Source organism: Pristis pectinata, chromosome 2 (assembly GCF_009764475.1).
Source record: "Pristis pectinata isolate sPriPec2 chromosome 2, sPriPec2.1.pri, whole genome shotgun sequence".
NCBI classification, from domain to species: Eukaryota; Metazoa; Chordata; class Chondrichthyes; order Rhinopristiformes; family Pristidae; genus Pristis; species Pristis pectinata.
In genome coordinates, this window is record NC_067406.1 from 11,681,589 (window position 1) to 11,704,720 (window position 23,132).

Below are 23,132 nucleotides of genomic sequence, written 5' to 3' on the forward strand. Positions count from 1 at the left end.
GAGTACTAAACTAACTTCCCTTGAGTGTTATTTCTTCTTCCCAGACACTTCCTTGGGATTAAGGATGGCTTGCTTCCACTCTATCTCTGAGTGGAATGGTGGCAGCATGGTGGTGCAGCTAGTAGAGCCACTGGCTTGTAGCACCAGAGACCCAGGTTCAATACTGACTTTGGATGCTGTCTGTGTGGAATTTGTACATTCTTCTTCTGATTATGTGGGTTTCCTCTGGGTGCTTTGGTTTCCTACCACATACCAAAGATGCGTGAGTTTGTAAATTAATTGGCAACTGTAAATTGCCTTTAGTGTGTAGGTGAATGGTAGAATCTGGGGCAAGATGATAAGAGTACAGGAAGAATGGATTAATGTAGGATAAGTGTAAATGGGTAGTTGATGTTCAATGTAGGCTCGGTGAGCCGAAGGCCCTGTTTCTTATAACCTTGTGCTGTGTGTGAACTCTTTTAATGTGGGTTTGTTGTTACACAACAGCTTACCACACAGATTTCTTGCAGGGAGGTTTTGGATGCAGATTCACTGGCAGACGAAGATGCAGACAGACACAACATATGCACACACACAAAGGGTGACAGAGCTCGCCAGAGACCTGAATTCAACCCTGACCTTGGATGCTGTCTGTGTGGAATTTGTACATTTTCCCTGTGACTGCGTGCGTTTCCTCCAGGTGCTCCTCCCATATCCAAAAGATGTGCAGGTTCGTAGGTTTAAGTTGCCCCTAATGTGTGGGTGAGTGGTAGAATCTGGGTGAAGTTTTTGAGAATTTGAGGAGAATTAAAAAAAAGTAGGATTAATGTAAGATTTGTATAAATGGGTGGTTGATGGTTGGTGCAGACTTGGAGGGCTTAAGTGCCTGTTTCCATGCTGTGTCTGTCTATGACTTCACATGCTTGGTCAAGGAGTGTTATTTAAAGAGTCGAGTTCAACTAACGTTTTGGGTAGAATTTCTCCATTCCTTCAATTAAGTTATTTTCCACGCCATCTCGACAAGTTTTGCTAAATATTGAACTGTTTCGAAGCTTTTTCTCATACTCACACATTGCGACACAGAAGGAGGCCATTCAGCCCATCAGGTCAGTGCACACAAATACCATTAACCCTTATTTCCCTTTAGCCCTGCAACATATTTCATGCGAAAGATTTTGCCACTTAACTACAATAAGGAACAATTTACTGTCACCATTAACCTACCAGCATGTCTTTAGGATATGGGAGGGAAGTGAGTACGCCACAGAGGCGCAGAATGCAGACGGGTACGTGTGGGTGTGTGCGCGAGCAGGTGTGCCCCAAGGCCAGGGTTGAATCCAGTTTGCCGGAGCTGTGGTGCACACCTGAGGGAGATATCTATATCTCTAGAAAACAACTGTTAGATTATGTTACCTCTTTGCCTTCTCAGTTCCATTGAGATCAGTCCTATTGTTTGCAACATCTTCTCACAATTGGCATTGCTCTTCCGTGGTGAGTGCTCTTTCTAAAGCTTGCCATCTGGGTGTGTCCACAATACAGTTGAATCCCAACCAGCAGTCTATAAAAGTTAAAATCTATGAAATTAACATTAAAATGATAGTCATGTAACAGTCCCATCAGCTCACACCATGACATCAAATATCTACTTGTACCACTCCTATCTACTAGCACTTGTTTCATGACCTCTCTGCTATGGTAATTCAAGTGCTTGCCAAGATGTTGTTTAAATATTGTGGGACTACCTGCCTTCACCTTCCACTCAGGCAGTGGGCTCTGACCTTTTCGACCAGTTTCCCCTAAAGGATCTTGTCCAAAGGCATTACTGAAGTCTATATAGACTACATTGTCCTCACTACCTTCAATACATTCTTTTACCTCTGGAAAAATTCAATCATGTTCTCTTAACAAGGCAGTGCTGACCAGAGGATGACCTGTATTCCAATGGTTGGTGCTACTTCTCTTGCATGATGACATATAACAGTTCCCAAAAGCTGCAAACAAATTTCAAATCCACAAAGTTGGTGCATACATCAACATAATGTAGCTGTTTATAATCTGCTTTGTATTTTGACTTGCATGTCACTGTGGGAGATTATATAACATGATTATACAGCTTTAGAGACTTGGTGCTACATGTTTTGCTGGGAGGAATTGGCACAATTTCAGAGTCAACTTATGATGCATCAAATGTGTATCAAAGGTCTTTAAGTTTTGAGATACAAGCAGATAACTTTCTAGTACAAAGATACAGTGTTTTTCTCATATTTTTAATGTACATTAATGACTAAATATTTCTGAATAAATATTGTGGCTATTTTCTCCAAAAGTTTCCTTAAAATTCAGCTTATCAAGTAGGATTCTATGGTCATCTACTACTTGCTGCCTGTAAAACTCTTGAAAGCACTTGCAGGTTTTGGTCTCCCCATTCTGTATGGAATTGAGAGATATTTTTGCATTTTCATTAGTCATGGGTGAGATGCCAGAAGACTGGAGGATAACTAATGTTGATCCCTTGTTCAAAAAGGAATAATAGGGACCAGCCTGGAAGTTACAGGCAGGTGAGCCTTACAGTAGTGGTAGTGAAGTTGTTGAAGACTCCATAGGACAGGATTTGTATTAACTTCGAAAGGCAGGGACTAATTAGCAGGAGTCAGCATGGTTTCATGCAGGGGAGATCATATCTCAAATCTGAATAAGTTTCAGGTGGTAGCTAAGAAAATTGATGAAGGCAAGAGCAGTAGACCTGGTTTGCCTGGACTTTGGCAAGGCTCTTGATGAGGTTCCGCTGGCTAGGCTGGTCCAGAAGGTTAAAGCACAAGGGATTTGAGATGTGTCAGTAAAAAAGTGAATCCAAAATTGGCTTGGTTGATAGGAGGTATTGGATACTGGATACTGTTTTTCTGACTGGAAATCTGCAACGTGGTGTTCCATGGGAATTAGTTCTGGGACCTTTTGTTGTTTGTAATATATATCGATAACTTGAATGAGAATGTTGGGTTTATGATTATGAATTTGCAGACAATAATTAGTGGAGTTGTAGATAATGAAGAAGGTTGTCCAAGGATACAGCGGGACAGAAATCAACTGGAATGTTGGGCCAAGTGATGGCAGATGGAATTTAATTAAGACAGGTGTGAGGTAATGCATTTTGGGAGGTCAAATTCTGGTAGGACGTATAGAGTTAATGGCAGAGACCTTCGGAGCGTTGACGTACAGAGAGAAGGGCAGCAGGGATGAGCCAGGGAACTACAGGCTGGCGAGCCTTACATCAATGGTGGGAAAGTTATTGAAAGGGATTCTGAGACACGGGATTTATTTACATTTGGAAAGGCAATAATGACTGATTAGGGATATGGCTATGTGTGTAGGAAAAGATTCACAAAACCATTGTCTTGATTGGAGGGCTAGAGTTGCAAGGAGATATTGGTTAGGCTGGATCTGTTTTCCATAGAGAAAAGGAGGCTGAGAGGTGACATGACAGAAGCATATAAAATTATGAGAGGCATAGATCAGAAAGAGAGCCAACATCTATTTCTCAAGGGTGTCTAAAACTCGAGGGCATAGGTTTAAAGTGAGAGGGAGGAGGTTCAAAGGGTATTTGAGGAGTAACCTTATCACACATTAATAAATACGACATTGTGGCAATCACTGAGTCATGGCTTTATGACAGATGTGATTGGGAACTAAATGTCCAGGGGTACACAGTGTATAGGAAGGATAGGCGGGTAGGCAGAGGGGGTGTGGCCGTGATGGTTAGTAATGATATAAGATCATTAGAAAGGAAGGACATTGGGTCAGAAGAGGTGGAATCCTTATGGGTGGAGCTAAGAAATAGCAAGGGTAAAAGGACAATTGTAGCAGTTATACATAGGCCCCCTAAAAGCAGTCAGGAAGTGGACTATAAGTTGCAGTTAGAAATAGAAAAAGCATGTCAGAGTGACAACGTTAAGATAATTATGGGGGATTTTAACATGAAAGTGGACTGGGAAATCCAGCAAGGCAGTAGATCTCAGGAGAGTGAGTTTGTGGAATGTCTACGGGATGGCTTTTTGGAGCAACTTGTTGATGAGCCCACCAGGGGATCGGCTGTTTTGGATTGGGTGCTGTGTAACAAACTGGAGGTGATTAGGGAACTAAAGGTAAAGGAACCATTAGGAACTAGTGATCACGATATGATTGAATTCAATTTCAAATTTGAGAAGGAGAAGCCGATAACTGGTGATCAATACTTCAGTGGAATAAAGGAAATTACGGTGGTATGAGAGAGGAGCTGCCCCAAATTGATTGGAAGAGTAAGCTAGCTGGAGGGACAGTGGAGCAGAAATGGATGGAATTTCTAAAAGAAATAAGGAAAATGCAGGATAGATACATTCCAAGAAAAAAGGTTTTGAATGGAAAAAAGGCACAAATGTGGATAACGAGAGAGGTGAAGGCTAAAATAAAAGCAAAAGGGAGGGCATACAAGGAAGCAAAAATTCGTGGGAAAACAGAAGACTGGGAAACTTGTAAAAACCTGTAGAAAGAAACTAAGAAGGTCATTAGGAAAGAAAAGATGAATTATGAAAGGAAATTGGCAGGTAACGTTCGCAAGGATACTAAGAGTTTTTTTAAATATATAAGGAGTAACAGAGAGACACGGGTTGATATAGGACCAATTGATAATGGTGCAGGAGAGATGATAATGGATGATAAAGAGATGGCAGAGGAACTAAATGAGTATTTTGCATTGGTCTTCACTGTGGAGGACATCAGCAATATACCGGATAGTCAGGGGTCTCAAGGAATGGAACTGAGTTCAGTTAAAATTACTAGAGAGAAGGTGCTAGGAAAGCTAAATGTACTAAAGACTGGTAAGTCTCCCGGACCCGATGAGATGCATCCCCGGGTTCTGAAGAAGGTGGCTTTAGAGATAGCAGAGGCACTGGTGATAATTTTCCAGGAATCGATAGACTCTGGCATGGTTCCGGAGGACTGGAGGGTCGCAAATGTAGTTTCGCTGTATAAGAAAGCTGGGAGGCAGCATAAAGGAAATTACAGACCTATTAGTCTGACATCGGTGGTGGGAAAGTTATTAGAATCAATCCTCAAGGATGAGGTTATGGAATACTTAGAGGTGCAAGGCAAGATAGGTCCAAGCCAACATGGTTTCGTGAAGGGAAGATCCTGCCTGACCAACCTATTGGAGTTTTTTGAGGAAATCTCAGGTAGGGTGGATAAGGGAGAAGTGGTAGATGTGTATTTAGACTTTCAAAGGGCCTTCAACAAGTTGCTGCACAAGAGACTGATTAATAAGATGAGAGGTCATGGAATTACAGGTTGGATAACAGAATGGGTGGAGCATTGGCTGGTTGGCAGAAAGCAAAGGGTGGGAATAACAGGATCCTGTTCTGGTTGGCTACCGGTTACTAGTGGTGTTCCGCAGGGGTCGGTGTTGGGGCTGCTTCTTTTTACCCTGTATATTAACGATTTGGATGATGGAGTAAATGGTTTTGTGGCTAAGTTTGCAGATGACACCAAGATAGTTAGAGGAGTAGAGAGTATTGAGGAGACAGGAAGGTTGCAGAGAAACCTAGATAGTTTAGGAGAATGGGCAAGGAAATAGCAGATGAGATTTAATGTTGAGAAATGTGCAGTTGTACACTCTGGAAACAGAAATAAACGGGCAGATTATTATCTAGAAGGGGAGAAAATTTAAAGTACAGAGGTACAAAGGGACTTGGGGGTACTCGTGCAGGATACCCTAAAGGTTAACCACCAGGTCGGATCGGTGGTAAAGAAAGCGAATGTTATGTTGGCATTCATTTTGAGAGGTATAGCGTATAAAAGTAAGGAAGTGTTGATGAGGCTCTACGGGGCACTGATGAGGCCTCATTTGGAATACTGTGTACAGTTTTGGGCCCCATATCTTAGGAAGGATGTGCTGATGTTGGAGAGGGTTCAGAAGAGATTTACGAGGATGATTCCCGGAATGAAAAGGCATACATATGATGAGCGTTTGTCAGCTCTTGGACTGTACTCACTGGAGTACAGAAGAATGAGAGGGGACCTCATAGAGACTTTTAAAATGTTGAAAGGACTGGACAGAGTAGATGTGGCCAAGCTGTTTCCCTTGGTGGGTGAGTCCAGGACCAGAGGGCACAATCTTAGAATTAGAGGGTACAGATTTAAAACAGAGATGAGGAAAAATTTCTTTAGCCAGAGGGTAGTGAATTTATGGAATTCCTTGCCACGTACAGCAGTGGAGGCCAGATCATTGGAGGCATTTAAGGAGGAGATAGATAGATATCTAATTAGTCAAGATATCAAGGGATATGGGGATAAGGCGGGAAATTGGGGTTAGAATAGGTTTTTTTTCTCTCTATTCATGGAGACTTGGAGACTCCCCCCCCATTTCTCATTTCTTTTTTCTTTTTCCCCTTTTCTTTGGAGCAGACTCAATGGGCCAAATGGCCTACTTCTGCTCCCTTGTCTTGTGATCTTGTGAGTATCTGGAATGAGCTGCCAGAGAAGGAGGTGGAGGCAAGAACAGTAACAATATTCAAGAGGTATCTAGGCTTGAATGAGCAAGGCATGCAAGGATTTGGAATTAATATAGGCAAGAAGGATTAGTATAGATAGGCATAATGGTTGCCATGGATGTGGTGAGCCAAAGGGTCTGTGTCTAACTTGTACAGCTCTATCACCTTGAGTTGCAATACCATAGCCCCCTGAAAATGATGACACAAGTGGATTTGGTAGTGAAAAAGTCATTTTTTTACGCTTGCTTTCAAAAGCTGTGGCATTGAGTATAAGAATTGAGACATCATGTTGCAGTTGTACAAAACATCGATTCGACTGAACTTGGAGTATTGTGTACTGTTCTGGTTGTTACACTACTAGAAGGATGAGGTTGCAATAGAGAAAGAGTGCAGAAGAGATTCACCAGGATGTTGTCCAGAATGGAGAGCTGTAGTTATAGGGAGAGATTAGATAGGCTGGGTTTATTCTCACTAGAATGTCAGGGGGACCTTAGAGAGGTTTTTAAAAAAAAATTATGAGGGGCAGAGATAGGATAGATAGAGTCTTTTTCCCAGGTCAGGAGTATCTGGAACAGGAGGGCACAGGTCTAAGGTGGGAGGGGAGAAATTTAAAGCAGATCTGAGGGGTAGGTTTATCACGCAGTGTGGTGGTCATCTGGGATGAGCTGCCAGAGGAGCCAGTGGAGACAAATATAGTTGCAACACTCAAAGGCATTTGGACAGATATTTGGATAGGAAAGGAGTAGAGGGATACAGGTCTAATGTGGGCAACTGGGATTGTATTCATATGCATCACCTTCAGTGTGGATGAATTGGGCTGAAAGGGCCTTTTCCTGTGCTGTATCTTTCTATGCTGGCAAATATTTTGGGATTTCTGTGTGAACATGGAAGTCACAAAATCATTGGCTGAGTTCTGCAGGCATTTTTCCATCTGTGCTCTACAGGTGGGCACCCCATGAAGTACATCTGTGGAGCAGTAACTCGCTGAGATGCCCAGTGTGTGGAGGACATGGACTTGAATGCAGATTGTAGGGCTGTGGGAAAGGGAGACAAATATACGAATTTAATTTACTGTAATCATTTGTTTCTTTTAATATATTTTTTAATTCACGAATATTTCAAAAATATTTCATTTTTGCATTAATGTTACTTTCAAGGGCACTGAATAGCTTTGATAGGTGGTGAAGTTCAGTGTGTGGCTTTGCTGGTTTTGAAAGGTTTCCTGAGGAATTTTGTGCACGGGGCTTAATCTGGCATACCCACTTCACCCCTTGTGTTTTATATTTTCTTATGATAAAGAATGCTTTTTAGACCATCAAGTCCATGACTATTCTCAGAGCAACCCCATCCCAACTCCCCTACAACCCATTCTCTCTCCTACCATGCACAAATGCTAGGGGTAATTCATAATGGCCAGTTTACCTAACAGCCAGCACGTCTTTGGGATGTGGGAGAAAACCAGAGCATCTGATAGAATGCTGTATGGTCACAGGGAGAGTGTGCAAATTCCACACACAGCAGTAGGATGTTAGTTTTGAACCCAGATCACTAGAGCTGTAAAGTTGCAGCGCCTTCTGCTGTATCGCTGCCCTTATTTGAGGACTTGTCATCACGTCCCAACCAGAAATTGGCCTTCTGGATTCAAAAAAACAACTTTGGAGGAGTGGGAAGAGCAGGTGTGGGCCATTTTGTTGCAAAAGTATTATTAACTTTATCTTACTTGGAATTGATGGTCAAAGTCAAGTTTATTGTCACATGCACAAGTACATGTATGCACAGATGCAATGAGAAACTTGCAGCAGCTTCACAGGCACATAACATCATGTAAGCGGCATTCACAAGAAAAACAGAAATTAAACAAATTATACAAAATATTTACAAGAAAATAACACAATTAGTACAAAAAAAGTCCAGTTTAGTGCAAAGTGATCAGAGTGGTCATATTCCATTTAAAAATTGATATTGTTGATAAAAATTGATATGCTTGAATGATTGGTAGTTGCTTAGAATCATAGGGTTACACAGCACGGAAACAGGTCCTTTGGGCAAACTTGTCTATGCTGCCTTCCTGAGTTAGTCCTATTTGCCTGCATTTAGCCAATATCCTCCTAAACCTTTCCTATCCATGAACCTGTCCAAATGTCCATTAAACATTGTAATTGTACCCACATACACCACTTCCTCTGGCAACTCATTCCATGTGCTCACCACCCTCTGTGTGGGGGAAAAAAAACTTGCCCCATAAGTCCCCTTTAAATCTTTCCCCTCTCACCTTAAATCTGTGCCCTCTCATTTAGACTTCTCTACACTGGGAAAAGGACTGTGACCATTCATCTTATCTATGCCTCTCATGATTTTATAAACCTCTAGGAGGTTAACCCTTAGCCTCCTTCATTCCAGGGAAAACTGTCCCAGTCTATCCAGCCTCTCCTGTAACTCTAGTCCCAGCAATATCCTTGTCAATCTTTTCTGCACACTCTCTAGCTTAATTACATCCTTCCTATAGTGTGCTGACCAGAACTTGTTTGAGTTAAATTCCATCTGCTGTTCCTTGCCCACTTTCCCAGTTGATTTGAGTCAGTGGTAATCTTGGACAGCCATCTTCATTGTCCACCACATGGCCAACTTTGGTGTCATCTGCAAACCTACTCATCATGACGTGTATATTCTCATCCAAATTGTTAGTAAATATGACAAACAACAGTGGATCCAGCACTGATCTCTGCAGCACACCTCTGGTCACAGGCCTCCAATCTGAAAAGCAAACCTCCACTAACACTGAGTGCTTCCACCCAGCCAATTTTGTATCCAGTTTGCAAGCTCACCCAAGATTCCACATGATCTCACCTTCTGGACCAGCCTACCGTGCGGGAACTCGTCAGAGGCCTAGCTAAAGTCTGTGTGAACAATGTCTACCACCCTGCTCTCATCAATCCTCTGGGTCACCTCTTCAAAAAAAAACTAAATCAGATTCATGAGACATGATTTCCCATGCACAAAGCCATGCTGACTATCCCTGATGAGTCCTTGCCTTTCCAGATGCAGATTGATGACATGTCTTTGAATCCCCTCCAGTAATTTTCCCACCACTGATATTAGGCTCACCTGCCTGAGGTTCCTTGGCTTGTACTTGCAACCCTTCTTAAATAAAGGCACAATATTAGCCATCTTCAAGTCTCACCCATGGCTAAGGACAGTACAAAAATCTCTGCCTGGGCTGCAGCAATTTCCCCTCACTCTCACAACATCCTTGGATACACCTGGTCAGATCCCAGGAATTTATCCACCTTTATGAGCCTAAAATTCACCAACACCACCTCGTTCATAATATCGATATGTTTCAGGACCTCAGTGTTCCCTTTCCTGAATTCCCTAGCTTCCATGACCTTCTCTACCTGCACTTTCTTTGTAACTGTAACACTGTATTCTGCATTCTGTTATTGCTTTTCCCTTGTACTTGCTCAATATACTTATATTTTGAAATGATCTGTATGAATGGCCAGCAAAACTAAGTTTTTGCACTGTATCTCTGTATGTGTGACAAGAATAAACCAATTCTGTTCAAGACCTCTGAGACAATGCCATAGAACAAACATAGAACAGTACAGCATAGAACAGGCCCTTCCGCCCACAATGTTGTGCCGACATAGCTATTCCCTCCTACCTACAGAATGCCCATATCCCTCCATTTTCCTCTCATTCATGTGCCTATCCAAGCCCCTCTTAAAAGCCCCCAATGAATTTGCCTTCACTACCCTATCAGGCAACACATTCCAGGCGTCCACCACTCTCTCAGTAAAAAAAAACGTACCCCTCACGTCTGTTCTGAACCTACCCTCTCTCACCTTGAATGCATGCCCTCTGGTATTGGATTGCTCAATAATGGGGAAAAGATACTGCTTGTCTACCCTATCTATGCCCCTCATAATATTATATACTTCCAACAGATCTCCCCTCAGCCTCTGCTGCTCCAGAGAAAAGAGCCCAAGTTTGTCCAGCCTCTTCTGATAGCAGATGCCCTCTAATCCAGGCAGCATCCTAGTAAACCTCCTCTGCACCTTCTCTAAAGCCTTGACATCCTTCCTATAGTGAGGTGACCAGAACTGCATGCAATACTCAAGTGCGGCGTAACCAGAGTTCTATAGAGATGCATCATAACTTCTTGACTCCTATACTCAATACCTCGATTAATGAAAGCAAGCATTCCATAAGCCTCCTTAACCACCCTGTCTACCTGTGTAGCTACTTTCAATGAGCCATGGACTTGCACCCCAAGATCTCTTTGCTCTTCAACATCATTAAGGGTCTTGCCCTTAAGAGTGTACTGCCTCTTGGTATTAGTCCTATGAATGTGTAACACCTTACATTTATCCAGGTTAAGCTCCATCTGCCATTTCTCTGCCCTCATCTGCAACTGATCTATATCACGCTGTATCCATCACCAGTCTTCTACACTATTCACAACTCCACCAATCTTGGTATCATCTGCAAACTTACTAACCCACCCATCAACATACTCATCCAGGTCATTTATGTACATACAAATAGCAGAGGTCCCAGTACAGATCCCTGTGGAACACCACTACTCACAGGCCTCCAGCCTGAATAAATCCCTTCAACCACCTTGTCTTCTATGGGCAACCCAGTTCTGGATTCACACAGCCAATTCTCCACTAACCCCATGCATCTGAACTTTGTTGATCAGCCTATAATGTGGGACCCAGTCCAAAATCGAGTCGCAGACCAGCCGGCAGTTGTGGTAGGGCTTACATGCTGTAATGGGCTACAAAATGAAGTTGGGCAGCATCACTGACAATGCATTTTATGGGTGTTTTGAACAGAAGGGTATGTCACCACCCACTCTGACAGTTTCCAGTGCACCTGAACCCATGGTCACCATTGTGGACGCAAGTTCAGTCTTCCGGAGAGTGAAGCCCTGGTAAGCATCTGGCCTGGATGGTTTCCATGGCTGTGTCCTTAGATCCTGTGCAGATCAGCTGGCAGGGGTATTTGCAGACATTTTCAACCTCTCTCTGCTTCAATCTGAGGTTCCCACCTGCTTTAAGAAGACCACCATCATCCTGGTACCTGAGAAAAGCAAGGTTGCGTGTCTTAGTGACTGCCACCCGGTGGCTCTGACATCCACCATCATGAAGTGCTTCGAGAGGCTGATCATGGCACACATCAACTCCAGCCTCCCAGACAATCTCCACCCACTGCAATTCGCCCACTGTCGAAATAGGTTTACAGCGGACGCCATCTCCCTGGCACTACACTCATCTCTGGAGCATCTGGACAGTAAAGACACCTACTTTAGACTATTGTTTATTGACTGCAGCTCTGCCTTCAATACAATAGTCCCAAGCAAGCTTGTCACCAAACTCCGAGACCTAGGACTCAACATCTCCCTCTGTATCTGGATCCTTGACTTTCTGACCAACAGACCGCAATCTGTGAGGATAGGCAGCAATACCTCCGGCACGATTATTCTCAACACTGGTGCCCTACAAGGCTGTGTCCTCAGCCCTCTACTCTACTCTCTATACACTCGTGACTGTGTGGCCAGATTCTGCTCTAACTCCATCTACAAGTTTGCATATGATACCACTGTTGTAGGCCGTATCTCAAACTGCGATGAGTCGAAGTACAGGAAGGAGATGGAGAGCTTAGTGGAATGGTTTCATGACAACAACCTTTCCCTCAATGTCAACAAAACAAAAGAGCTGGTCATTGACTTCAGGAAAGGGGGAGGTGTACATGCACCTGTCTACATCAACAGTGCTGAGGTCAAGAGGGTTGAGAACTGAAAGTTCCAAGGAGTAGACATCACCAATAGCCTGTCCTGGTCCAACCATGTAGATGCCACAGCCAAGAAAGCTCACCAGCGCCTCTGCTTCCTCAGGAGGCTAAAGAAATTTGGCATGTCCCCTTTGACCCCCACCAGTTTTTATTGATGCACAGTAGAAAGCATCCTATCTGGATGCATCACGGCTTGGTATGGCAACTGCTCTGCCCATGACTACAAGAAACTGCAGAGGTTTGTAGACACAGCTCAGCATGTCGTGGAAACCAGACTCCCCTCCATGGACTCTGGCCATACTTCTCGCTGCCTCAGTAAAGCAGCCAGCATAATCAAAGACCCCACCCAACCCAGACATTCTCTCTTTTCCCCTCTCTTATCAGGCAGAAGGTGCAAAGGCGTGAAAACTCGTACCATTTGGCTCAAGGACAGCTTTTTTCCCGTTGCTATAAGATTATTGATTGGTTCCCTAGTATGATAAGGTGAACTTGTGACCTCACAATCCCCTTGCACCTCATTGTCAATTGGCACTGCACTTTCTCTGTAGCTGTTACACTTTATTCTGCATTCTGTTATTGTTTTACCTTGTACTACCTCAATACACTGTGTAATGAATTGATCTGTGTGAACAGTATGCAAGTCAAGCTTTTCACTGTACCTCAGTACATGTGACAATAATAAATCAATTCCATTTCCAAATGACTATACTGATTCTTGAAAGGACCCAATCAGAAGCCAGGTTTATTATCACTGATTTTTATGTCATGAAATTTGTTGTTTGCAGCAGCTGTACGGTGCAAAGACATAAAATTGCCATAAATTGCAAAATAGATAGTGCGAAAAAAGGAATAATGAGGTAGGGTTCATGGACCATTCAGAAATCTGATGGTGGAGGGGAAGAAGCTGTTCCTAAGTTGCTGAGTGTGGGTCTTCAGGCTCCTATACCTCCTCCCTGATGGTAATAATGAGAAGAGAGCATGTCCTGGATGGTGAAGGTCCTTAGCGATGGATGCCGCTTTCTTGAGGCACTGCCTCTTGAAGATGTCCTTGATGGTGGAGAGAGTTGTGCTGTAATGGAGCTGGCTGAGTCTTCAACCCTCTGCAGCCTTTTTCAATCCTGTGCATTAGATCCTCCATACCAGGTGGTGATACAACCAGTTAGAATGCTCTCTACTGTACATCTATAGAAATCTGCAAGAGTCTTTGGTGACATACCAAATCTTCTCAAACTCATAATGGAGTAGAGCTGCTGGCGTGCCTTCTTTGTGATTGCATCAATGTGTTGGGCCCAGGATAGATCCTCCGAGATGTTGATGCCCAGGAACATCTGCTCACCCTTTCCAATGCTAACCCCTCAATGAGGACCTATTCTCTCCCATTACTCTTAATGTATTCATAGAGGCTCTTGAGATTCTCCTTTACCTTATCTGCTAAGGATATCTTGTGGCCCCATTTTGCCCTCCTGATTTCCTTCTTGTGTACTCCTCCCTAACTCATACTCAAGTTATTCGCTTGATCCCAGCTGCCTGTATCTGACATCTGTCAATTTCAATTAATTGTCATTGTCAATTAATCAAATGAGCCATGGCAAAGTGTGTTTTGATTTTCTGAAACAGCTGAACACACTATTCCAAGCTCTGATGTAGGAAGACGTCACCAGGCAGATGGAGAGAGAGATTCAAAGATATCCTCAGTTCCTTTTTGAAGGAATGCAACATCCCTGCTGACTCTTGGGAGGGGTTCTGACTGCACAAAGTAGATTCATATCCCTCTGAGAGAAAGAATTTACCTCTCCTCCATGTCTGAATTCGGCGATTCTTTATTCTAAAATTATGTCCCCTAGTTCCATATACCCTGGCTCATCCTTTCTTTATGCATCAATTGTAATTAGTTTATTATTGTTTCATGTACCAAGGTACAGTGAAACACTTTGTTTTGCATATCATCCATACAGATCATTTCGTTACGACAGTGCGTTGCAGTAGTACAAGGGAAAACTAACAGAATACAGAATAAAGTGTTACAGTTGCAGAGAAAGTGCAGTGCAGGGAGACAATAAGGTGCAAGGCCATGACGAGTTAGATTGTGAGGTCAAGAGTCCATGATATTGTAACAGTGGGATAGAAGCTGTCGTTGAGCCTGGCGGTATGTGCTTTCTCTCCAGAAACCGTTCACCCCTGAAACTGCATGTAGTATTCCAGATGCAGTCTTGGGAGCACCATGCAGAATTTCATCAGTACTTCCCAACTTTTATACTCTGTACCCCTTGCAATAAAGGCCAACTAATTGCTTGTTGTACCTGCAAAGTTGCCTTTTTGTGCTTCATGTACTACCCCTTTGTACTTCACATCTTGTAGCGCCGCTCTATTTGAATAATAACTTGCTTTCTTTGTTCGTCCATGGTAAGGTTGTACTTCCCACATTGTATTCCATCTGCTGACCACTTGCCCATTCACCTAACCCATCAATGTTCCTTTGTAGGTTCTTTGGTTTCTACTCACAATTTGCTAATCTACTTATTTTTATAACATCAGCAAAAATGGTTACAGTACACTCCGACCCTTCATCCAAGTCATCTGTACAGATTTTAAATAGTTGAGGCCTCAGCATTGATTGTGACACCTATTGGTTACTGATTGCTGATATGAAAATAACCTTTTTTTGACTCTTGTAGTGTGAGAAACCTTTGTTCATGTAATACTAAGTGTTTGATGAACAATGCAACAAATTTCAGGCAGATTTGTGATCCAGAGAGGAAAAAAAATCACTTTTATCATCTACTTTTAGAAGTTTGTGTTGAATGATATAAGGGAGGTGGCATGTAGGTAGAAATAAAGGGTCAAGATTGACCCTTGGGTAGATCCAGGGACTCATGAGCCCTGATGCAGGGTCTTGACCTGAAATGACAATTGCTGTCCCCCCACTGATGCTGCTCGACTCGCTCTGTTCCTCCAGTGGCTTGTTATTTGCTCCAGTCTCTTGTGTCTCTAGAAATAACAGTGCCAGTATTGACTGAGAATCATCATTTTGTGTGGAGCCAAATTAACTCTCTTGGAAGATGCCAGGGGTTTGAAAATGTACTTTGTGATCTATTCATATTGAATGTATGGCTGTTTCCAAAACACCAATTCATCTTTTGTATTTTTTTCCTCCCTCAGTGGTTTGATCGTACCTGAGAAAATTGGGAATGGGACAATACCTGAAGTTGTTTCACGATCTGGATATGCTTTGCTGCATTTTTTCAGTGATGCTGCATATAATCTGACTGGATTTAACATAACATACAAGTAAGTGTAAAGCTTTATGTAATTGTTGGTAGAATGTAATGTGTAAATGCCTTTTGTGTTTACAGTTTGATCTTGAATTTCAGAAGTGAATTCTCGAAGAAGAATAAATACATTGATTATAGATTTAATGGACACTGTTCAAAGCTGAGTCTACATTGGTAATAATCATGGTTTGTGCTCAAGCGTGAGAGATTTAATACACGCTGCAGTGAGAATTACATTACCCATGCAGATCTTGAACAGGGTTGTGATTTCATTCTTTGTAATTTCCAAACCCTCTCATTGCACCTTCTGCTTGAACTGAGAAAAGACCAAACTCCTCTGGTAGTGAAATAAAAACGAAAACAAAATTGTGGCAAAATTCTCTCTGTCATTACTTGGCCACATGCTCTATTCCAACTGATAATTTTGGCATGTACATTTAGAAACAAAGAGCAGGCTGGGCTTTTCTCATCTTTGTTTTTCACTTGGATGCATCTTCACTTGTTCAGTAGCAGAGCTTTGAAACTTGATGGCCATTCTTACAAGATCTGAAACAGGTTTTGCTTCTCTAATGATATTAATTATAATTTAGCAAACCTAATAAACTATCAACCAGCAAAGCTTTATTATTCTAAACCAACAAAGGGAATTGCATTTGGTTATGTTTCAGCAAATATATTCCAGATTTAGTACACATGATTAAGTCTTGTAATGAGGGAGAATGCAGTGGATTGCTTTGTCTCAAACTGGCCATCTTTTTCTCCTACTTGCTACAGCAGTCATAGATATTTTACACTTAAAGACCTAACAGCTGTTTATTTTTCCAAAACTGGTTTGGTTGTTTAACAGTTTTGTATCTAATTTTTCTAAATACAAACCCAGATTCATAATGGTTCCATAAATGACTCCAAAGATGACACCGAGTATAAGTGGCTGCTCATTGGTAAATTGCATGCTAGATTTAATTTTTTAGTAACTACTCAGATGGAGGAGCATTGGAAAAGCTCAGAACTCTCAACCGAAATATATTGCTAACCGTTGTCATAGTTTTTCTTTTTGATGACATTCTGTGGTTATGGACTTAGGACTCAAGTTTAAGCTGACAGTGATTGAACACAATTTGCACTGCACTCATCTGCAGTTCTTCAGATTCTGAGGTGAAAACCCATCTTAAAAGATATTGGTGGAATTTTCGGCTCTGTAGTTGGTGATTACTTTGTTTCTGTTCAGTTATGTTTTTCATTGATTCCCAGCAGATGTAAAACTGTACAGTGCTAAAATAGTTAATCACCTTATAACCTGGCAAAGTTGAATATCTGCAAGGATATGTGGTGACTAAACATATGAGAGACTTTTTAAAGTATCTAGAAACAAGAAGTTGAAGAGATTAATCATGGTTTCCCTTTTCCAAATAAGCATATTTAGTTTTCCTCTAATATGTTCACTGTTCCTTCTTTCAATCCATGCTTGCAGACATCAACAACCTATTAATTCGTGGAACCTTGGGATGCTGTGTGACTGCAGGTTCAAGAATGACCTTGTAGAAGTATATAAAATCATGAAGGGCATAGATAAGATGAACGGGCATAGTCTTTTACCCAGTGTAGGGGAGTATAAAACTAGAGGGCATAGGTTTAAGGTGAGAGGGGAAAGATTTAAAGGGGAACCCAGGGGTAACTTTTTCACACTGAGCGTGGTGGGTATATGGAATGAGCGGCCAGAGGAAGCAGTTGAGGCGGCTACTATTTCAATGTTTAAAAGACATTTGGACAGGTACATGGATAGGAAAGGTTCAGAGGGATATGGGCCAAATACAGGCAAATGGGAGTCACTCAGGTAGGCACCTTGGTTGGCATGGTGATTTGGGCTGAAGGGCCTGTTTTTATGCTCTATGACTACTTACAAGATAACATGTTTTCGATTTGTTATGGAAAAGGATAAGGAGCAACCAAAGTTTAAAAAGCAATAATTCATTGGAGGAAATCCAATTACAGTGGAGATCCAATTGCAAAACGAAAGGCTGTGGATGACAAGTGTTGGGTTGTAAATACCGGTGAGAACTAGGCTGATTACAAAAGAAATGGAGGAGAAACGAAAATTAAATCACATGCAAGGAGATTGTATGAGAAAGGATTGATAGACTCTATAGGCATGCAAACAGTAAAAAGGTAGTACTTGGAGAAGTGAGGCCCATGGGAACCTGTACATGGATGCTGAGGATTCTGCAAGTACTGATTTAATGCGTTGCATCTGTCTTCTTCAGGGAAACGGGTGCTTCCAAAGTAAGAATAAAGACACTTAATACACTAAAAATTGATAGCGTGGAAGTATAAGAAATTTTGGCTGAATTTAAGGTAGTTAAGTCAGCAGGACAGATGGGAGGCATCTAAGGATTTTGAGGGAAGTTTCGGATCAAATGGGGACACTGACCATAATCTTCCAGTGCACTTTGCTTGTGAGGGTGGTGCCTGCATTTCATGGGCTTATTTTTACTCCCTTATTCAAAAAATGGAGTAAGGATAAGCCCAGAAAATATAGGCCAATCGGTTTAACCTTGGTGGTGGGAGAGCTTTTAGAAACATTGATCCAGGTAAGTTTAATAATCACCTAGGTGGTAAGTCAGCATGGATTTGTTAAGAGCAAATAATGCTTCACAATTTGACAATTTTTTTCAAGCGTTGATGAAGGTAATTCAGTCGATGTGGTGTACATGGACTTTGATAAGGTGCCACACACAGGATTATCAGCAAAGTTGAAGCATGGCATAAAAGGGACATTGATAGCCAACTATTCCATGCTAAGTAACAGACAACAGGTGGTCATGGTGAGTAGTTGTTTCTCAGACTGGTGGAAAGTGCATAGTGACATTCTGAAAGGTTCGATGGCAGGGACATTGATTCTTTTGATCTGAATTAATGATCTAGACTTGGGGGTGCAAGCCATAATTTCTAGATTTGCAGATGACACAAAACTTGGCAGTATTATGAACTGTGAAGAGGATAGTAATAGATTGCAACAAGGTCTAAACAGGCTGGTGTAATGTGCAGATGCATGGCGGATCACATTTCTCACATATCACATACTTATTATGACATAGGAGAACATTTGGCCTGTAGGAACCAGGCTGGTTCCAAGTAGAGCATTCCCATTAGTCCAATTTCTCCCTCTTATTCCTCTATTGCTCTGCAGTGATTTCTCTCTCATGTCTCCCTCAACTTCTGCTTTTGATTCTTTTGGTATATGGGAGGACACTGGAACATCCCAAAGAAACCAGTGTGGGAGAGAAAAGGCAAACTTCACAGAGATGGCATCTAAAGTCAGGATTGAACTTGGCCCTTTGGAGCTGTGAGGCAGCAGCCTAACTGCTGCACCAGCAGAGAGACGTTAGCCTAATGAGGAGAGATAGTCTGGATACTGTTCGAAAAGGGGTGTAGGAGTAGAGGGCTCAGGGGGTATGTGTGCACAAATCATTTGAAGTGGCAATTGAGGTTGAAAAAGCAGTTAATAATGTCTACATGGTTCTGAGTTTTATTAATAGAACTATGGTGTATAATAGCAGGGAGGTTAAAAAAAATTTATGAAACTGGTCCAGTCTCAACTGTTCAATTCTAGTCCCAATTGTGGAAAGGGTTGAAATCTTGAGAGAGGCTCCAGAAAGGATTTGTGAGAATGGTTCCTTAGATGTTGGATTACTGTTATAGGGATAAGATCAATTAGGGTGCCTGGGACTCTTTGGAGAAGAGGAGGCTGAGAGGAGATTTGATAGAAGCATATAAAATAATGAAGGGTCTGGGTAGAGTGGATAGTGGATGGTGGTTTCTGTTAAATTGGTAAATTTTTTTTATTGTCATGTGTTGAGGTACAGTGAAAACTTGTTTTGCATACCGTTCATAGGGATCAATTCATTACACAGTGCATTGAGGTAGTACAAGGTGAGTGCAGGGTGCAGAATAAAGTGTTAAAGTTGCAGAGAAAGTGCAGTGCAGGGAGACAATAAAATGGAAAGTCATAACAAGGTAGATTGTGAGGTCAAGAGTCTATCTCATTGTACTAGGGAACTGTTCAATAGTCTTATAACAGTGAGGTAGAAGCAGTTCTTGAGCCTGGTGATATGTGCTTTCAGGCTTTTTGTAACTTCTACCCGATGGGAGGGAGGGAAGGGAGGAAGAAAGAAGAGAGAATGTCCGGGGTTGGTGGATTCTTTGATTATGCTTTACTGAGGTAGCGAGAAGTGTAGGCAGATCAATAGAGGGGAGGCTGATTTCTATTATGTGCTGAGCTGTGTCCACAACTCTGCAGTCCTGGGCAGAGCAGTTGCCATACCAAGCTGTGATGCGTCCAGATAGAACCATACAGCACAAAACAGGCCCTTTGGCCCACCGTGTTGTGCCGTCCATCAGACCACCCTCACACTACCTAACCTCTTCCTCCCGCATATCCCTCTATCTCACGTTCCTCCATATGCCTATCCAACAAGCTCTTGAACCCGTTCAATGTATCTGCCTCCACCACCACCCCAGGCAGTGCATTCCATGCACCAACCACTCTTTGGGTGAAAAACCTCCCTCTGACATCTCCCCTGAACCTCCCACCCATAACCTTAAAGCCATGACCTCTCGTCTTGAGCATTGGTGCCCTGGGAAGGAGGTGCTGACTGTCTACTCTATCTATTCCTCTCAATATTTTGTATATCTCTATCATGTCTCCTCTCATCCTCCTCCTTTCCAGTGAATAAAGCCCTAGCACCTTAAGCCTCTCCTCATATTCAATACCCTCCAATCCAGGCAGCATCCTGGTAAATCTCCTCTGCACCCTCTCCAACGCCTCCACATCCTTCCTATAATGAGGCGACCAGAACTGAACACAGTACTCTAAATGTGGCCTAACTAGAGTTTTGTAAAGCTGCATCATAACCTCGCGGCTCTTAAACTCAATCCCACGATTTATGAAAGCCAACATCCCATTGGCCTTCTTAACTGCTCTTTCCACCTGTGAGGCAAGTTTCAACGAACTGTGAATATGAACCCCCAGATCCCTCTGCTCCTCCACACTGCCAAGTACCTTGCCGTTTACCCTGTACTCTGCCCTGGAGTTTGTCCTTCCAAAGTGTACCACCTCACACTTCTCCGGATTGAACTCCATCTGCCACTTGTCAGCCCAGCTCTGCATCCTATCAATATCCCTCTGTAAGCTCCGACAGCCCTCCACACTATCCACAACACCGCCTATCTTAGTGTCGTCCGCAAACTTACTAACCCAGCCCTCCACCCCCTCATCTAAGTCATCTATAAATATCACAAAAAGTAGAGGTCCCAGAACCGATCCCTACGGGACACCACTAGTCACTGCCTTCCAATCCGAGGGCACTCCTTCCACCACGACCCTCTGCTTTCTACATGCAAGCCAATTCCTAATCCACACAGCCAAGCTTCCTTGGATCCCTCGGCCTCTGACCTTCTGAAGAAGCCTACCATGAGGAACCTTATCAAACGCCTTACTAAAATCCATGTAAACCACATCCACCACACTGCCCTCATCAATCTTCCTGGTCACCTCCTCAAAGAACTCTATCAGGCTTGTGAGGCAAGATCTTCCCTTCACAAAGCCATGCTGGCTGTCCCTAATCAGTCCATGATTCTCTAGGTGTTCATAAATCCTATCCCTTAGAATCCTTTCTAACAGCTTACCCACCACAGACGTGAGACTCACCGGTCTATAATTCCCTGGCCTATCCCTATTACCTTTTTTGAACAAGGGGACCACATTCGCAATCCTCCAATCCTCCGGCACCACCCCCGTAGACAACGAGGACTCAAAGATCCTTACCAGCGGTTCAGCAATCTCCTCCCTAGCCTCTCGAAGCAGCCTGGGGAAAATCCCGTCAGGCCCCGGAGATTTATCTGTCTTAATATTATTTAACAACTTCAACACATCCTCTCTCTTGATATCAACAACCTCAAGAACATTATCCCTACCAGCACTCCCTCCCGCATCATCAAGACCTCTCTCCCTGGTGAATACCGAAGAGAAGTACTCATTGAGAACTTCTCCCACTTCCGCCGCCTCCAGGCAAATTCTCCCACCTTTGTCCTTAATCGGACCTACCTTCACCCTAGCCATCCTCCTACCCTTCACATACTTGAAAAAGGCCTTGGGATTTTCCTTAACCCTACTAGCCAAAGCCTTTTCATGTCCCCTTCTAGCTCTCCTCAGCCCTTTCTTAAGTTCCTTCCTCGCTACCCTATATTCCTCACGGGCCCTGTCTGAACCTTGCTGCTTATACCTCACGTATGTTACCTTCTTCTCCCTAACAAGTCGTTCCACCTCTCTCGTCACCTACGGTTCCTTCTCCCTGCCATTCCTTCTCTGCCTCACCGGGACATATTTATCCCTAACATCCTGCATAAGATCCCTGAATATCGACCACATCCCCATGGTACATTTTCCTTCAAAAAGGACATCCCAATTTACACTCCCAAGTTCTCTCCTTATAGCCTCGTAGTTAGCCCTTCCCCAATTGAAAAACCTCTTGTCCTCTCTGCACCTGTCCCTGTCCATGACAATTTTAAAGGTTATGGAGCAATGGTCACTGCCCCCCAAATGCTCACCCACCAATAGATCCTTCACCTGTCCCGGTTCATTTCCTAAAACTAGATCTAACATGGCATTCCCTCTAGTCGGCCTGTCAACATACTGTGTCAGGAATCCCTCCTGGACACATTTAACAAATTCCGTCCCATCTAAACCTTTGGCACTAAGCAGGTTCCAGTCTATATTTGGGAAGTTGAAGTCTCCCATTATAACAACCCTGTTATTTCTGCTTCTCTCCAAACACTGCCTGCCAATCTGCTCCTCTATATCTCTACTGCTACCGGGGGGCCTATAGAATACTCCTAGTAGAGTAACTGCTCCTTTCTTGTTCCTTAACTCCACCCATACGGACTCTAGAGATGATCCTTCTACAACATCCATCTTTTCCACAGCCGTAACAGTGTCCCTGACCAGTATCGCCACCCCTCCACCTCTTCTCCCCCCTTCCCTATCCCTCTTAAAACATCGAAAACCAGGAATATTCAATATCCACTCCTCTCCTGACGTCAGCCACGTCAGCCATAGGATGCTTTCTATGGTGCATCGATGAAAATTGTTGAGGGTCAAAGGGCACATGCCATATTTGTTTAGCTCCTGAAGAAGTAGAGGCGCTGGTGAACTTTCTTGGTCATGGAGTCAATGTGGTTGGACCAGGACAGGCTATTGGTGACGTTCACTCCAAGGAACTTGAAGCTCTCAACCATCTCAAGAGAAGAGAAATTTGGATAGGTACATGGACGGGAGGGGTTTGGAAGGATATGGTCCGGGTGCAGGCAGATGGGACTAGGCAGAAACTCAGGTCGGCATGGACTAGATGAGCCGAAGAGCCTGCTTTTGTCCTGCAGTACTCAATGACTCTATGACTCTCGTCCTCAATACTGTTGATGTAAACAGGAGCATGTGCACTGCCCCCTTCCGGAAGTCAGTGATCACCTCTTCTGTTTTGCCGACATTGAGGGAATGGTTATTGTCATG

The 23,132-nt window shown here is 43.1% G+C and overlaps 1 protein-coding gene across 2 annotated transcripts in view; it reads left to right on the top strand.

The window, feature by feature from the left end:
- The window catches only part of atrn (attractin), a 350,568-nt gene that overhangs the window by 78,186 nt on the left and 249,250 nt on the right, over window positions 1-23,132 (top strand). For both annotated transcript variants that reach the window (XM_052010514.1, XM_052010515.1), the window contains exon 4: window positions 15,456-15,584. In XM_052010514.1, coding sequence (XP_051866474.1) covers window positions 15,456-15,584 — 129 coding nt within the window. The remainder of the gene's footprint in view (window positions 1-15,455; window positions 15,585-23,132) is intronic.